Genomic DNA, 17,146 nt, shown 5'->3' with positions numbered 1-17,146 from the left:
CTGAGAGGGGATTGGGTGAGGGAACAATGGGGCGAGATTGCAGGAAAGAAGGTAAAAGGTATAAGAAGGGTCAGTTGGAGGAATGTGTGTGTGTGTCGCTTGCTGCCTGCGTGTAGGGAGTGGACACCCGGTTGCTTTGAATCTCCGCCTGACTGAACCTCATTGGCACTTGGTTTGGTGGGTCTGTAAGTTGCCTGGCTAGCAGGGACATCAGCAGTAGTAAGTGACAATATCAACAACCCACATTTTGGACAAAACTCTTCCCAAATTCAGATATGAATTTCAGATATTTTAAATACTAAGATGACTCCAATTTTATGCCTGTTTTATGATAGCCACTGAATGCACACCAAATCCAGATTAGTATCTTCAGATTAGTATCAGATTAGTATTACAGATTAGTATCTCCGTCCAAAGTCCAAATAAGACCATGCAGTTAGATTTAGGAAGAACAGCAACATAGTTTAAAAAATATTTACTTGAAGTCACATTTTAAATGGAACTGAACCTGAGCCAGCTGGCTTCTCATAGATAGCAAGCGTGTGTTTGCTTCTGCACATGTATAGGCAGATGTGTTGGGATTTATATGCTTGTAACTTTTGCCCCAAGGACATGGTATTTATGTGTTATCAACAAGGACAACTAGATATTACCTAACTGTACTTTCACAACATGTTTGAAGAGCATAACACGCCAAGAGAGTGTGTGGGCGTGTGTGGCACATTGTAACGTTCCTATTTTCTCATCAATGCACTTAAGTTCATGGTGACTATGGGGCTAACAGCCCAACCTTATTTATGTCAGCTCACAAGTAAGCCTCAAAGCTTTCAGTGGGGTTTATTCCCAGAAATATGGGTACAGGAATGAGGACTAAATAAGTGCAAACCAATGTTCTAGGCTATTTTTGGTACAAAAAGAATTCTAAACTTATGATCTTCTGTGACATGTCTGAGTGCACCTATCGTTTTTCAGAAATGTGGTATGGCTTTGGAACCAAGTCGTCAATGGTCTGTGTACAGACTATAGTTCTGTCAAATCCCAAACCACAAGGGATTTGAATTATCTTCCCCCTCACCCCACAATTCTCCCATGCACATATATAAAATCTTTGCCTTTGATTTCTATATATTCTAAATCTAATCCATATGCTTATCTCTAGCCTCTCAATGCAATATAATAGTTTGCAATTGTTAAAGAGCTTTTCTTGTTTTGTTGACTAGGAATCAAACCTCTGTGGCCTATTTCCTTTTCTATTGAAAAATTGCTTTGTGTTGTGTTGCCGTCGTAAGTTAGAGCAGATGACTCTGAACAGGGGTGTTCAATGCTCTTTTCAAAATGTGTCCCCTGAAGTTGGAAATCAGGCATTAGTTCTCATACTGAAAACACTAACTCCTTCTAAAGATTAGAATTTGCTTGGAACACATACAGCTTATATAGTGGGGTGCAAGCAGTCTCAGTTCATTATTTATGAGATGCATCTTCCGTCAGAAAAACCTGGGGATTTGGAGCAGGCTGACCTGTGACCTTTCCAAAGAGCAAGTAAGAATAATTCATAAGGGGTGCAAATGGAGAGAAGATGAGCCATCTGGGGCCTACGCAAGATTAGTGAGCCAAGTGGGACTTCCTCCACTGCACGGGGCCATTCACTCGTGGACAGCTCCTTTGCTAACCTCACGTGGGGTCTGTTTTATCATCAGCCTGCAGCCGTATTACGTCCTCAGTACAAATCAATTTAACTGGCCTGTAAGAACACTCTGGATGACAGACAGATGCAATTTAGAAGGACATTTTTTATTTTATTTTTTATGGGCTGCATTCAACGTGCAGTCATCAACTGTGTTAGATGTGAAGGCTTCTAAAATAATGATTGAGGCACAACTTTGTTTCCACTAAAGCCTTGAAAATGTATTTTATATATTTATTTAGTTTCTATACTGCCTAAGAGCTGAAGCTCTCTGGGTGGTTCACAGGGCACATTAAAAATAAAATAAAAAAGAAATATTGTATACAAAATTTAAAACCACATATTAAACTGGTTGTGTGTGTGCGCGCGTGTGTAAAATAACTGAAAGAAGAAATGATAAAAGAAGAAAAATATTTAGACCCATTTAACTGCTAGCAGGCCCCAGGAGCTACTTGAATGCCCTGTAGTAGAGGATGGTCTTCTTCGGGTGCCCTCTTTGAAGGAAATCAGAAGAGTGGCTACCCGGAGCAGGGCCTTTTCTGGGGAAGTGCCCTGGCTCTGGAACCTGCTTCCTAGAGAGGTGTGCCTGGTGCTGACACTTTATTCATTTTAGCAGCAGGCCAAAACATTTTCATTTTCCCTGTATTTTAAGGATTGTTGTTTTTAATGTTGGCTTTATTAGATATTTATATTCTACTTTTGTGTGCTGCCATTGTATTGTATCACCATCCCGAGTCTTCTGCGTAGGACAGGATAGAAATGCCTTAAACTAATTAAATAACCCCCAAGTACCATCTTCTGGAGGCTACCATCCAAGTAGGAATGGAACCACTGCAATGGTGACCAAAAGTGTTACCAGGCCTGGACCCTGACTGAAATGGATCCCAATAATCAGTCTCATCCAAGAGTGCTTGGAGATGGCTTACCACTCATTCAAGAACCTTGCCTAGGAAGGGATATTTGTCACCTCTAAATTTATTGTGTTCTTCTGGGTCCAGCGAGGGTATCTTCAGGAGTGGTCTCACCGCTGCTTGTGTCAGGTGGCCCAGGACCATTCCTTCTTTAGAGAAGCATTAATCACCTCCCTGGCCAGCAGGCAGTTCCCTCAAGGATTCAGTATGGATGTAGTTGCATAAACCTGTGCAGTCACCTTGTCAACTTCCTCAAGCTGTACTAACTGGAACTCATCCAACATACCTAGCACAGACTGTGCTCTGGATATCTCACTTGATTCAACTGCTATACCACTGGAGTCCAAGTCCCAGAAAATACAAGACATTTTGTCCTGGAAGTGCCTGCCAAATATATTACAGTGGACCTCAGATGGCTACAAGAAGTCCTTGGGGCCAGCATGTAATAGGCCCCAGACAATCCCAGAAAGCTCCACTGGGTGGCAAATGGAAGATTTAATGGAGGCAGTCAGATATTGCTTCTTTGCTACTCTCACTGACTCCAAATATGTTTGACTGTAAGCATAAACCAAGACTTGATTGTATTCACTAGGAGCTTTCCTCCACCTGCACTCAAGCTACCTCCTGAACTGTTTCATCACTCTCAGCTGGAGTTATACAAACTCTAGTACAGAAAGAGCACTCAGGAGTGATTGTGTCAACCATGAAGGTCATCTCTGTATTCCAAAGATCAACCATGGCTTTGAGAGGATCACTAGCCATCTCAGCTGGAAATCCCCCCAGAGCTCTCTGGAAACAATCTGGATCCATTAGCCTCTGGGGGTGGGTCATCTTAATGGGTCTCCCAGCTGGAGAAGGACTGGTTTTCCCTGGGCTTGTACTTTCCTCCTCCAGCAGGCAGTTAGTTACACATGATTGTTGTGGCAGAATCAGTGTTCTGCAGTCAGTTGGGCTGGTGTTACATCAGCAGGTCCTCCCCGATTGGTCAATCATTGCTATGTCAGCAGCTTTATTCCATTGGTCCACTTTGTGGCCAGGTGAGTTTATCCTCCTTCAAGAAGACAACAGAGGAATTATATAACTTTACTGTCAACAATGAAGAAACTGAAATGGTGAAAAGTTTTGTATGCCTTGACTCAGTCATCAGTTTAAACTAAGACTGCAGCCAAGAAATTAGAAGAGTGAGCTAGGAAGGGCAGCGGTGAAGGAACTGAAAAAGATTGTCAAGTGTAAAGATGTTTCACTGGAGACCAAGGCCAAGATCATGCACATTATTGTATTTCCAATCACTATATATGGGGATGAAAGTTGGACAGTGAAGAAAGCTGACAGGAAGAAAATTGATGTGTTCAGAACATGGTGCTGGAGGAGAGCTTTGTGAATACCCTGAACTGACAGAAAGACTAACAAGTAGGTCCTAGACTGAATCAAGTCAGAACTTCCCCTAGAAGCAAAAATAACAAACCTGAGGCTGTCATACTTGGGCACACTGTGAGAAAGCAAGACCCACTGGAGAAGACAATCATGCTAGGAAAGTCAAAGGCAGAAGAAGAAAAGAAAGACAAATATGAGATGGAAAGGAAGCCACAGCCTTGGCAGAAGGAGGCAATAGTAATCCAGTTCTGAATCTTTGTACCTTGAAAACCCTATGAAGAAATAATCCAATAAGACTGGAAGAGATGTGGGGCAAATAATTTGAGTGATGTGATTACACATCTGAACTTGCAAAGAGGATAATCAACATGGGGGTTTTCCTTGTTTACCAGCTTGATTCAGGGGTCCAGTACACAGAACAACTGTGGAGGATATTAGGGCAGGGAGAGGCCGAGTTTAAATTGCAGCAACATTTAGCAGGAAAATAAATTCCTTCAAGGCCGGTAAGCAGGTAACATGCAGTTGGAGAAAAGCTGCCAAGAGCAAAGACCACTGAAAAGCAAAGCTCAGTAGGTGTGCAGGAGCCGACAGGCATAACTTGAGAGGGGTGGGTGCCTTGGAGCAATCAATTGCTAGGGAGAATTGGGGAAGGAGGGCAGGCATGGGAAGGCACAGTGAAATCCGCTGTTAGGCACAGCCCGAGAACCAAGCTCACTCACAAGAACAAGAGCAGCAACATGTCCTTCAGCATTGCTGTTACTCTGCTCACTAGCCCACTGCCTTGAGGAATAAGACAATCAGCATCTTGGTTTGGATGACATGCGAAGGCATACTGAGTTAGGTAAACCTTGGAATAAGCCATGGCTGTTAGGAGCCACCCTGTGTGAGTGTGCCAACTTTGGACAAAACACTAAATCCCATGAGCAACTGCATGATTTAAAAATCTAGGAAAACCCTCCCCTTTGATGTTTTGGAGAACTAGTGCAACAGAATATCTAAATGCAACTCTTTGTAGAATTTCATACTATACTGTGGTCATATGTCCTCAATACTAACTATATTTCATAAATTAAGTTCTTATAAAATTGCCTTATGTTGGTCTGAATATGGCAACCCCCGCAAAAAAAACAAAAACAAAAACAAAAACAAAAAACAAGTAACTAATCCTGTACCTATGTAGTCTGATTGTGAAGAATGGAAACAATATTCTGGATGGTAATGCAAGTTAACATGAATGACTTTTTAACCATTTTAAATATGTTAAAATGTTTAACCAATAACATTTCAAACTGTCCATACAATGGAAATATATTTAACAGAATATTTAAATGGTCTTATAATAAAGAAGTAATCAAAGGTGCTATCAATGAACACTAATCCCTTGGGATTTTGCATAGAAATAAAGAGCCAAATATGCTGATATGACATCAATTTTAGTATAGGTAGGTTTAGATGGCAATGGCCATGCATATTAACTTAGACAAAACTGCTCTATTTCATTTTTTTTTCAGATACTCAGAAAGTGTTTCATTTTTAATGAAGAGGTGAGCTTCAATATTTCAAATGGGAACCTAAGGAAATCTCTAACTAGTATAGTTTCATTTATTCAAAGAAAAAAAATCCTGCAGCAATTTTTTGTATCTGAATTCTGTGTCATCATTCCTGTAATCTACGAACACAAACCATATCAATGTTCCAATGTTTTGATAGTTTCACAGGTTTTGGCCTCACACTAGCCAAGTGCCATTCTGGGGACAGGGAAACACCATGTATCCCAAGACAGAATTCACTGAGGTCTTCCTGCCTTCCACCACTGTAATATTATTCCTTATTTTACCCACTTATATGCATAGCAAGAAAGACCCCATGCATACTCCTAGTGGAGCTGGAGTTTCCTGTCTATGTAGATCGTGCACATCGCTGTGTGAGTGAGAGAGAGAGAGATTGAGAACCATGTTGGTCTTGTCATCTGTGTCTGTGAGAGAGTAAATACAGAAACTGTGTTGAACTTTCTCTGGGATACTGCCACTAGAAAGCAGTTCCTACACTGCCAGAGCAACTTTCCCCAAACTGGTGCCCTCAAGGCGTTCTCAGCTTCAGCTCTGTATTCCTGACAGCTGGCTCCTCAGGCTGATGAGGAGCTGAAGTCCAAAACATGTGGGGGGCACCAGGTTGGGCAGGCATGGGAAGGCACAGTGAATGGGAAGGCTGTGCTGGAGGTTATTTCAGAAGAGGGCCTATGTTTCTGGTCCAGCAAAAAGCCCAGGATGGATCTTAGCTGGTTAGAGGCACAGAAAAGAAATGAGAATAAAGGCTGGTTCACAAGAACACACTCCAGCCATTTTTCTGCATGGACTTGCTGCTGCACAGAAACCTTGTGTGAACCAAAAGCTTTCCACAATGACGGTGGCAATCCTTGCCGTTTCTGAACAATCAACTTAACAAAGTTGCTGCCACTAGCCTCTTGTAAATTCATATTCATGTTGTTCTACATGGACACACATCAGAACAGAAACAATTGCATCAAGGAAATAAGTTCCATTTGTTTGAGTGAAGATAATTCCACTTTATTTCGTTTTTTCCATCCCCACCCCTTCCGATGGCAGCTCTTCTACACCACACCTTGCACTCTGCAAATCATCACACAGAGGCTGCTCTGCTGGGAGAGGATTAAAACCAATTTTGGCCTAAGCAAATTTTGGACGCACTGAATTGAAGCCTCCGTGCACATCTCTAGGAGCAGGGTCCACAGTCGCACAATACTGAACAGAATGTGCACGTCTACGGTGTTATTGCTACAGCACAGGATTTCAGAGTTTTCCATCTGCTTTGGAAAACAGCAATGTGTGAAGGGCAGGTCATGGAAAGAATTCCATTCTCCCTGGCAAAATCCCACTCTGGGACAAAGTGGAGCCAAACTTCAGCGTTTAAGCTGGCAGAAACAGTATTGTTTATTGCACACTTACAAGTTTTCATTAAAGCCTTTCAAGGGACTAATGACACTAAAAGTAAATAGCCCATGCTATTTACTTATAACACCCAGGCCAGTGACTATCTCTGTTGGGTAAAGAGCCAGTTACCAAATTGCAGTGTTCAGAGAACGGCTTAGAGTCGTATTGCAACAGTGCCATCCTATGCACCTGGTCAGAAGCAAGCCTGAGCTCCCTGGGATTTATTTATTGATTTTTATTAAAACATTTCTATGCCGCCCCATTTGCCGAAGCCTCGGGGCGGCTCACAACATAAAATTATAATACATACAACAAATTGTATTGGATTGCAAGTCTCATGCAAGTGTGTGTAGCACTGCAGCTCAAATGACATAGTAGAGGTGCTTAAAATAATGGTGCGGAGAAAGTGGAGAGGGAGACATTTTTGTTCCCTCTCTCATAACACTTGAACCTGTGGTCATCCTATGAAGCTGACTGGGGGGAGGTTTAGGATGGATAAAAGGAAGCACTTCTTCATACAGCCAGCCATGGGAAGTGATGATGGCTGCCAATCTGGATGGCTTTTACAAGGAATTGGACAGATTCGTGAGGTAGGAGGCCATCAGTGGCTACTAGCCTTGCTGGCCATGTGCCTCCTTCACCAGAAGAGGCAGGCCTGCATACACCAGCTTGGCCAGGAGGTGGTCTTGCGCCTGTCCTGCTTGAAGGATCCTGTGGGCTGCTGGTTTGCCACCCTCTGTACAGAATCCTGGACTAGAGGACCTTTGGTCTGATCCAGCATGGCTTTCCTTAAGTTGTATCTTTTAAAGGACATCACGAAAGATACCTAATATGTTGTTTGTGGCCTACTTCAGTGCTAGCCCAAGAATCCTAGACCAACAGCTACAGGATTATGTCACACCATCAGCTCTCAGCTTAGTACTCGCCTACAGTTATGTATTTAATGGACTTCTGGATATAGCATTCACCAGGTGACTTACAATGATTAATCAATACATCAACCAATTAAAACTGAAACAGCTGATAAAACATCAACAAAGTGCTGGGCGGAATAAACATGTCTTTCAGATCTACTCAAAAGCCAACAGTGAGGGAGGGAGGCAAACCCTCCAGACACATAGCCTTCTGAGTTTTGAGTCTGCATTGGAAAGGCTTTTTCTAGGAGGTCCTCGGTACCCCACACTGACTGGATCTTAGAGGGTCCTCTGAAGCCAATTGCAGGAACCAAGCAGGTTGATCCTTCAAATAAACTTGTTTCAGACCATTAAGGGATTTAAAAGTCCAAACCAGCACTTTGAGCCTGAATGCGCAACCAATGTTACTGGTACAGAACTGGTAATAAGACAGTTCAAATGCTTAGCCTCCACAACATCCTGGCAGATGTATTTTGCACCAGTTAGTTTCTGAAGTGGCTTTAATGGTAGCCCTTGAGAGAGTGCATTATGATTACGTAGTCAATAAGTTAGCCCGCAAGCCACTCTGATCATCCACGTAACACAACATCAGAGTACACAGTGTGTCTCTCACAGAGCTGCCCTTCCAACACAACAGCATCCATGACTTGAGAATAAGGGCTGCCAATCCTTTGATGGAACCTTACAGAAATACTCTCTCCAGTCAGTTACAGCAGAACAGAAATGTGTTCCAACATAGTCATGGGCTTCCTACAACATGTTGTTATGCCAACAACCTTTGTCTAAGGCAAAGTCAACTGAGCCCCGCATTTTGTACTCAAGACAGCCACCAACAGGATTTCCCTGTATTTGGCTCCATCTGATGGATGGATGGGACGTGACTATCTACTGGGAATTTGTGTCACAAAACTGCTTAAGGTAGGGATAGGCAACCTGGCACCCTCCAGATGGTTTGGACTACAGCTGCCATCATCCACACTGAGCATACCCAATGCAGACCAAACCACCTGGAGGGCGCCGGCTCGCCCATCCCTGGCCTAGGCGATTGTGATCCGATAGCCAACGCAAGTGAAGGAGCTAATTCTGTCTGGTCAGTCCTTTTCATGGATGAGTGCTGAGGTTAATGTTTCCATAGTTTACCTGGACTGGAGCGCTGGATGAGAGATGAGTCACATCTCCAATTCTGGCAGCAGCACGGGGGTCACTGGAGCTGATCAGGACAGGGGCACTAATCTCCATGGAATGCCTGTTATTCATGGCCTGGGAGGATTTGTGGGTCATACTGAGAGCAGTGAAGGAGTGGCGCTTCTTGGCATTCTTCTTGCCGTCAACATGTCGCTGAATGGCACTGACCGCTCCGGCACTGTTCAGTGTACAGCACTGAGCCGGGTTTGCTGCCAGGTTACTGTCAGCTGGCAAAGGGACATCACTGCCAGATGCAGCAGCTAGATTGGTCTTGTCCATCTCAATAAGCTGCTTAGCTGATTCGTTGAGCTACATAAAGAAATAAAATAAAAAAAAGAAGGGAAGAGGTGGGCGTTACAGAGCTGTTATGTCTGTATAGTCCTGGTCTTCAAATTCCACACTCAGATGACAGCTATTAGTTATTCATTCACCACGGATCTGTAATGTAGGTGTGAGGGTAATGCTCCAAGAGGAGAGCAGGGGGTGCTGCAGATCTGTAGTCCGAGCAGTTCAGACTGTAGAGATGAACCACAGGAAACAGATCTGCATCCATGTAAACCCCAAAATAAGTCATTCATAAGGAGAAAACCTAATCTAATCACCTAACAGAACCATTGCCTAAGAACCCGTAGCAGCGTAAGTAGATTGAAGCATTAAGTAGGGTGCTTCTGAACTAAACAGGGGGAGCAAATTGAATGCTACCTGCTGCAGGTGCAAGATAAGTCTACCAAGATAAGACTTTGATGCACAATGTTTGCCATTAGCTCTCTGAATACTCTGTGAGGTACAGGAGTGAGAAAACTCCTGGAGAGCCAGCACCATGCATTATCCATGCTCAAAGGCCATGTTCCGGCACTCTCCCAGACCAATCAAGAGGCAGTTTTTAGATCCCAGCCCTCAGGGCAAGTATAGATGCTCTGGGAAGGTTTGCCTAATATGACAACCCTAAGCTGGGGCCACTGCAGAACAATCCTCACTGTGTCTGACAGGCAAACAGATTCACTGTAGCTTGTTATCTCCCTCCTTCTTCTTTGGTCTTCCAGCCAGCATCCTAGTGGCCCTTGAGGCACAAGTCATCTTGCCTCCATTGCCCCTGACAGTGGCCTCTTTTTTTTGAGTTTCCAAACAGTGCAATTGGGCTTGTATTTTTCATTTTCCTATTTTTTGGCACCAGAAAAACGAACAAATGTCTTGGTATTTTTGGATCTTGTTATTTGTTGTTGTTGTTGCAATTGTACGAGTGTGTTCTTATGGTGCTGGGCTTTTTTTAAGGGTTTCTTTTTTTCTAGAGATGTCAAACCAGTGATATTCAAACCAAATTGCCACTAGTGGTGAAACAGGCAAGCCTGTGAAGACTGGCAAGGGGCTTTGCTACTCCTGCTGAGGGGCATGTTAGCCAATTTCTGCAGCCCATGACAAAATTGCTCCGCCATGTTTGGATGGAACGGCAACCTATCATGAGTCAAACCACCCATAGAACAAGCCATGGGTTGTCAGAGAGCCTTGTTGCAGCAATCCTGCAGGGAGCAGTCAGGGTTTGGATGTTACAGCAACCCACCATGGCTAGTGATGATGACAGACCGCTGTATCAAGGGAGCCCAGACAGTGTGTTTCATGACCTCTTCACAGCCCTGGATTGAATAATGTTGGTTCCGGGATGCATAGTGATGACCGTAAGATAAAGTGCCTCCACTTCCTTGCAATACTTCACACACTGCTGGAGAGGTGCCCTGCAGCATCAGTCAGAAAGCCCTGCAAGCTGATGTCTGGCCATGCCATAAAGCTGGGTCTTGCCCCAGCCTCAATGGCAAATCGGCAGCATATGAAGGGCCCTGCACTGTAAGTGTGCTACCTGTGCTACCTGATGTGGCATCAATTCCTACATACAGCAAGGAGCAACATTACAAGCTGGCCACTTTCCAGTGATAAAAACTCATTTACAAGCATATATGACCTGGGTAAAAATAACAAATAAAAATGGTTAAAGCAAGGCATGCATTTTAAAAGGGAACGGCCAGAGGTGACGTGGGCTGCTTTCTGCTCTATGGATGCAATAGGAGCTCCTAGAAGCCTGCAGCTGAATCAGCTAGTTAGTCTAAACCAATAAGTACAAGGACAACTTTCTGTTCTGGTTTTTCCATCTGCATTGCCAAGTTAGGCCTGGTTTGCATGCAACAGTGACGCAGAGCTTTTAAAAGTCCTGAGTTATCATGAACCTGGGTTACAGCTCTTGCTGTCAGGAGAGACTGTTGAGCTCCTGCCAATGTCCCAGCCTCCAGTGAACTCCTCAAAAGTTACCTCAGAAGCCTTTTATTGGAGCCCTCAGTTCTGGCAGAGGTTGTCACATGCTGTAAGTCCAGGCTGCCAGGGAGCCCCTTATGCCCCTTGGCACATCCTCAGCCTCCCCAGATGCAGGGCCCACCAACAGTCACACCCCAATGCTCATACCTCCACGGGGGTGGTGTCCCTGACCGATCAGCAGGTGTTCCTGCCAACGCCTCTTCCCTCCCCTGTTCATCAGCCCACAGAAGGCCAAGCCAAGCTGAATCAACCAGTCTCCTGCTACATTCAGCTCCAGACCAGACACTGCCCTCTCTTCCTCTGAATTTGACTCTGTGTCTTGGGAGGAAGCTTCACGTGGGCTGGGACAAAGTCCCACAGAGACGAGAAAGACTGCCAGGTTCAGGTGGAGCGCAACCAAGTCAGGTGCAGGGCACTCTTGGCTTATTCAGCTGCTTCTGCTTGCAGGAAGAGACAACTGCTAGCCCACCAGCTCCCTCATGGCAACCCAGGATTTCTTTTAAAAATGCGATGGATTTTGTTTGTTAACATGAGAATGAGGCTTTAGGATTGCTAGGCCACAGTTCTACAGTATAACTGGAACAATTCACCTGTCAAGGTCTAGATCAGGGTGGTCCAACTTTTCATACCCTGAGGGCATGAGGACTTGGACATGGAACCCTGAGGCTGCACAACGAATTACATTTCCATATCATAAATTAAAGTATTTGCAATAGTTTTATTTAAAATATGCAATCAATATATTTAACCATTAATTAATCATACCTTGTGCTAATTATAGATGCAAACTGAAAGCTTTGTGGACCTCTGCAGCCTGGTAACTGCTGCAGGGACTGAGGCAGCCGCTTAATTTTAAAATGATTTTAGGACTAAATGAATGAAAAAGAATGCTTTGTTGGCCTGTGATCTCCGCAATTCCTTCTCTGACCACAGTCCAAGCACAATGACCACTCCTCTGGGAGAGGACATTCCTTTCTTCCCTGTTTCTCCCAACTAGGAACCCTCCTATGTGGCCCTCAAGGCCATTTTTCCTTCTTGGAACTGGGATGCCGAGCCTCTTTTTACTTGAGCCATGAATTCTCCCCAGAATGCCTCACTCTTGTAGACAGAGGTTTAGTGTCAGCTGGAGTAGTGCAGGGCATGATGGGTTGAGCTCTTTCAAGGCCGCTAGCCTGACCTGCTCACTTCCTGAGCCTCCAGAAGAGAGTGGGATGGGCTGGCAGCCTCAGAAAACCTTGTTGCAATCATGCCCGTGCCACCACTGGGATCCAGACTGTGGTGGGATGGGGCTAGGCTCCAAGTGCAAGAATGTTCCAGAACAAGCCCTTGGGAGCCACATGCAGCTGGACCACCCCAGTCTAGATGCTTGACCAAGTAATCCTGTGCCCTTTGACTCCTGGGCTTTAGTCGCTTTACCTGCAAATCTCTTTTTTCCTGCCAAATGTTCTCCACCTCTCCTCTCTAACCATCTTCTATTAGCTTCCCCCTGCCTCCCTTTCTTCAACACATGGTCTCCAGCACCCACTGACCCTCAGAATGTGATTTACCATCCCTATCCTTATTTCTTTCAGTTGCCCAGTTTCCTGACTGGCCTCATGAGCCTTTCTCATTGCACATTTTTAAAAAAAGCAAAAGTTAATTATGCAAAAGAAGATTCACTCCTAAATTGTATACTGTATGTTAGCTTATATGCATAGGTTCATATCTGGAACCACTTACTGTAATTCAGGTCGCACAGAAATACAACAAAACACATCTGCCCATTATTCATGGGGAAGGCTACGCCAAAATGATCTGTGTACCTTCTAAGTCCACTGTCCTATTGTTAGCCACTGAAGGACAACTTGAAGGCTTCTGCTCTTCTTCCTTCCCATGGTTTTTGTCTTTAAGCTGGAAATGCAGCAGACAGACAAGTCTACTCAGCTACTTGGACAGAGGCCATTTTAGAAACAGAGCGAGTCAGTAGGGACCTCCTGGGCCATCTAGTCTGACCTCCAGCACCAGCCGGCTCCGCTCACAACATGCCCACCATGTGCATATCCAGCCTATCTTTGAACACCCTCACCGATGGGGCCTCAACGACCTCTCGTGGAAGCCCATTCCACACCCTCGGGGTCCTAACTGTCAGGAAGTGCTTCCTGGCATCCAAATGGAACCTTGGCTCCCTGAGCTTTGCTCCGTTGGAGCGTATCCTGCCTTCCTCTGCAGGGGAGAACAGGTCTCTACCCATCTCCATGTGACATCCACTCACATACCTGTATGTCGCCAGCATATCCCCTCCGAGTCTCCTCTTCTCCAGGCTGAAGAGACCCAGTTCCCTCAGTCTCACCTCATACTCCATCCCCTGCAAACCGGCCACTTGCATACAAACATACAACCATAGCATACAACCTTTCCTGTTCTGAAGCGATATGCGATTTCTTCCTTTCCTGGATTAGGTCCTTTCTTCCTTATTTTCTCCCCCTTCCTCAAGTTTTATTCCTGTTATCCTTTCTCCAGGTTCTGCTTTCATATTGATTTCTGGTTTGTTTGTCACTTGGCTCCTTTGAGACCTAGTCTACAAATCAATAGAATGGGAGAATGATATAATTTTTAGGCGGTAGAATGGATTGCAAAATTGGCTGCTGGGAGGATGTTATAGTTCTGAAAAATCGGGCATTCTCCTCACATAGAAAACTGTCTTGGTAGACAAAGGTTTGTCAGGAGCCAGTTTCCTCCTACCCCTCCTTTCTCCTTACAAGAACACCCAAAAGCTCCTAACAACAGTCTGTATAACAGAGGGCCACTTTGTAATACTGAAGATGTATTGAAGAAATTAGTAAGACATTCACCAAGTTAGAAAGTCAGCTAATTAAAGAGGTTACTTCTTATGCCAAGAAGATTATTCCAAACAGAATTGCTTCCCAACCAAATGGAATTAACTCCACCTTCAAGGAGCTTCCCGCTGTTTGTGCCCCAAATGGCAGGAATACCACATGCTGTTCAGTTGTCCTTCTGATCTGACATTGGATTATGGAATGGATCCTATTGCATCCCCCCACCTGACTCAGCCTTCTTAATGGAGCTTCCCACTGACCTACACATGTTCTGGTTCACACCAGTCATTTGGCTTATCTTATCTCAAGCTTGCTGGCCTTGCCATTTCAGCTAAGCTTTCTAACCCCATCTCTGAGGTCCTGGTGGGCCTTCAACATTTGGCTGGGGAACAGTTTTGGGTTTAGGGCATTAGTATCACAAGGGTTTTTTTTTAAAGGCTGAAAAGTAGCATTACCTTCTAAAATATCATGTTCATGCAGTTGACTGAAGGTCTTCCATGTCTTACAAGATGTGCTACAACTTTCACACTGACAATCTCTGATAAAGGCCCTATATTCTGTCAAATAGAACATTTATGAGTGCCATTTATTACTGTTTTTTCTACAAGAGAAAGCATTCTCAAAAGTGGTTTTGAAAAGCCTAATATCTAACTATGCAGAGAGACGCAAATCCTTCAGCTTTGCTTTAGTAGAAGGGAAAAAGACAAATAGTCTACATTTTTGGCATTAGTATAAATATCAGTATAAAAATTTTGCATGAAATGAATAAAACAAAACATTTCTTCAAGATCCAACTCAATTAAAGAATGCCTATTCTATGGACTGGAATAGTCAGAAAGAGAGTAAATTGTGCCATGCCAAGCCATGGCAAGATGTTTTGTTTTTTCTAAGAGGTTGTTTATACCTGTAGACACCTGGTGAGGGTAATCAATCTCTGCTACAAACTTTTCTACAGCTGCAATCCACATCATACTTGGAATTGAGGTGCGCTGAACTAAATGGGATTGACTTCTGATGAAACATGTTGACATAAGGAAAAAGTCGAGCCTTCACAGTTTATGACAATTAACATTCTGTTATGCTGTTGCCCCGCAGGTAAGGCCAAGAAGAAGTGTACATGAAGCTGCATGTTTCCAAAAGATTTCTTTCTCGGCTGCAATACTTTGAAGAGGGTCACGGCTCCCACAAACCTTCTCTGTTTGCTTCCTGCTGCATTTCATCTTCCAGTTAAGAGAAGAGGGAGAGGAGCCCCCAAGTAAGTCAAAGTTCATGAAGACAGAAGGGAAGGGGGAGAGAGCAGCAAGAGGCACAGGGAAATCCCACTTTCCTTTCTTTGTCCCTGTGCTGAGCCCCACAATTTCTGTGGCTGTCTTTAGCTGGAGGGAAGTCTTTTGCTCCTAAGCAGCCTGACTGAAAACATGTCTTGTTGCTGAAGGAAAGGAAGAGATAGAAGGTTGTGATCCTTGGCTTATTTGAGGCAGCAATGCTGAACAACAAATGAGTGCGAATTCTGAACTCTCCTAGCAAATACTAGCCCCTTCTTATATTGCTGTTAGATTACGCTTATATACTGACTCTTCCCCTCTTGTGAGGAACCCAAGGAGGCTCACCAAGCTCCTCCTTATAATCACAACAGCACCCCTGTGAGATAGGCTGGACTCAGTGCCTGGCCCAAAGCCACTCTGGGTTTCATAGTCCAGTTCATGGGGACTAGAACCTGGATCTCCCAGGACCACAGAGCAACACTAATAACCACACTTCACTGGCTCTTGCAGAAGTCTGCCTTCCACTTTGAGCACTAGAAAGACGAAGACAGATTGCGGTGTAAACACGCACAAGAAAAACCAAGCTCCTCCAACAACTAACTTCCTATCTTCTTGGTATATGAGCCTCATTCAGTGTCATGTGATTTATGAAGTTATTACCACTCCGCAGGAAAAGGACCTCAGCATCTCAACCTGAGCTGGGAAAATGATTACTTGTATAGCTGCAAAAAGAAATGTATTTCACATCCCTCCTCAAATCTTCTGTGATTCACCATGATTTACAACTCACTGTTTTAAGGAATATGGATCCATGAAAGAAGCTCATATTAGCTGCCCCTCTGAAATTAAAACAACACTCCTGAAGTACCAATTCAGATTATTCACTGGATTGCCTTATCTGCTGAAGCAAATGCGGCTTTGCTCCACAGCAGAAAGAATAGCAGTGGGGAGGCATAACTGTGGTAATATTTTCTGCAATACACATTGTTAGTTCTGAATGTGAGGTATTTTTCTTTCCATTTTTCTCTGTGTTGGGGCCCTTTTTTATTGAGATCCTTTGTTCAATAAAGCAGTTTAAGATGGCTGCCTTTTTGTTCTGACTTCCTCAAGGGATATTTTTTCCAGTTTGTGAAGCTACATCTTCAGAACACTGGAGAACAGCGAATTTAACATTAAATTTTAAAAAGAGATCCAGTGGGGGGAGGTTTCTGGGAAATTACAGGCCAGTTAGCTTAACTATTGCTGAAAGTGAATCCGTAAGCACACAGAGGGACAAGTCCTGCTGAAAAGGAATCAACATGGCTTCAGCAAAAGTAAGTCCTGTCTCAGTGACCATTTAAGTTCCTTGAGACTGTCAATATGCATGTGAACTAGAGTGATCCAGTAGACATTGTTTACTTGGACTTTCAAAAGGTTTATGACAAAGTTCCTCACCAAAGACATCTGAGCAAAGTAAGCTGTCATGAAAAAGGGTGTGTGTGTGTGAGAGAGAGAGAGATCTTATGAATCAGTAACTGGTTAAAGAAAAGAAAGCAGAGAATGGGAATAAATGGTATTTTCTCCCAATGAAGGAATGTAAACAGTAGGATCTCACAGAGTTCAATATGAAGACCAATGCATTCCAACCTATTCATAAATGATTTGGAATTATGAGTGAGTAGAGAAGTGGTCATATTTGACAATGACACCAATTTTTTTAGGGGGTTAAAATCAAAAGGGATTGTGAGATGTCCCAAAGTAATCTC

The 17,146-nt window shown here is 43.9% G+C and overlaps 1 protein-coding gene across 1 annotated transcript in view; it reads right to left on the bottom strand.

Annotated features, from left to right (window-relative positions):
- The window catches only part of SH3RF3 (SH3 domain containing ring finger 3), a 258,330-nt gene that overhangs the window by 55,590 nt on the left and 185,594 nt on the right, over positions 1–17,146 (bottom strand). The window contains exon 4 of the mRNA XM_044429559.1: positions 8,975–9,328. Within this exon, the coding sequence (XP_044285494.1) occupies positions 8,975–9,328 (354 nt within the window). The remainder of the gene's footprint in view (positions 1–8,974; positions 9,329–17,146) is intronic.

This window comes from Varanus komodoensis, unplaced genomic scaffold, assembly GCF_004798865.1.
Source record: "Varanus komodoensis strain SLA01 unplaced genomic scaffold, ASM479886v1 scaffold2, whole genome shotgun sequence".
Taxonomy (NCBI): Eukaryota; Metazoa; Chordata; class Lepidosauria; order Squamata; family Varanidae; genus Varanus; species Varanus komodoensis.
Note: the sequence above shows the minus strand (reverse complement) of the source record. Positions and strands in the feature narration are given on the sequence as shown.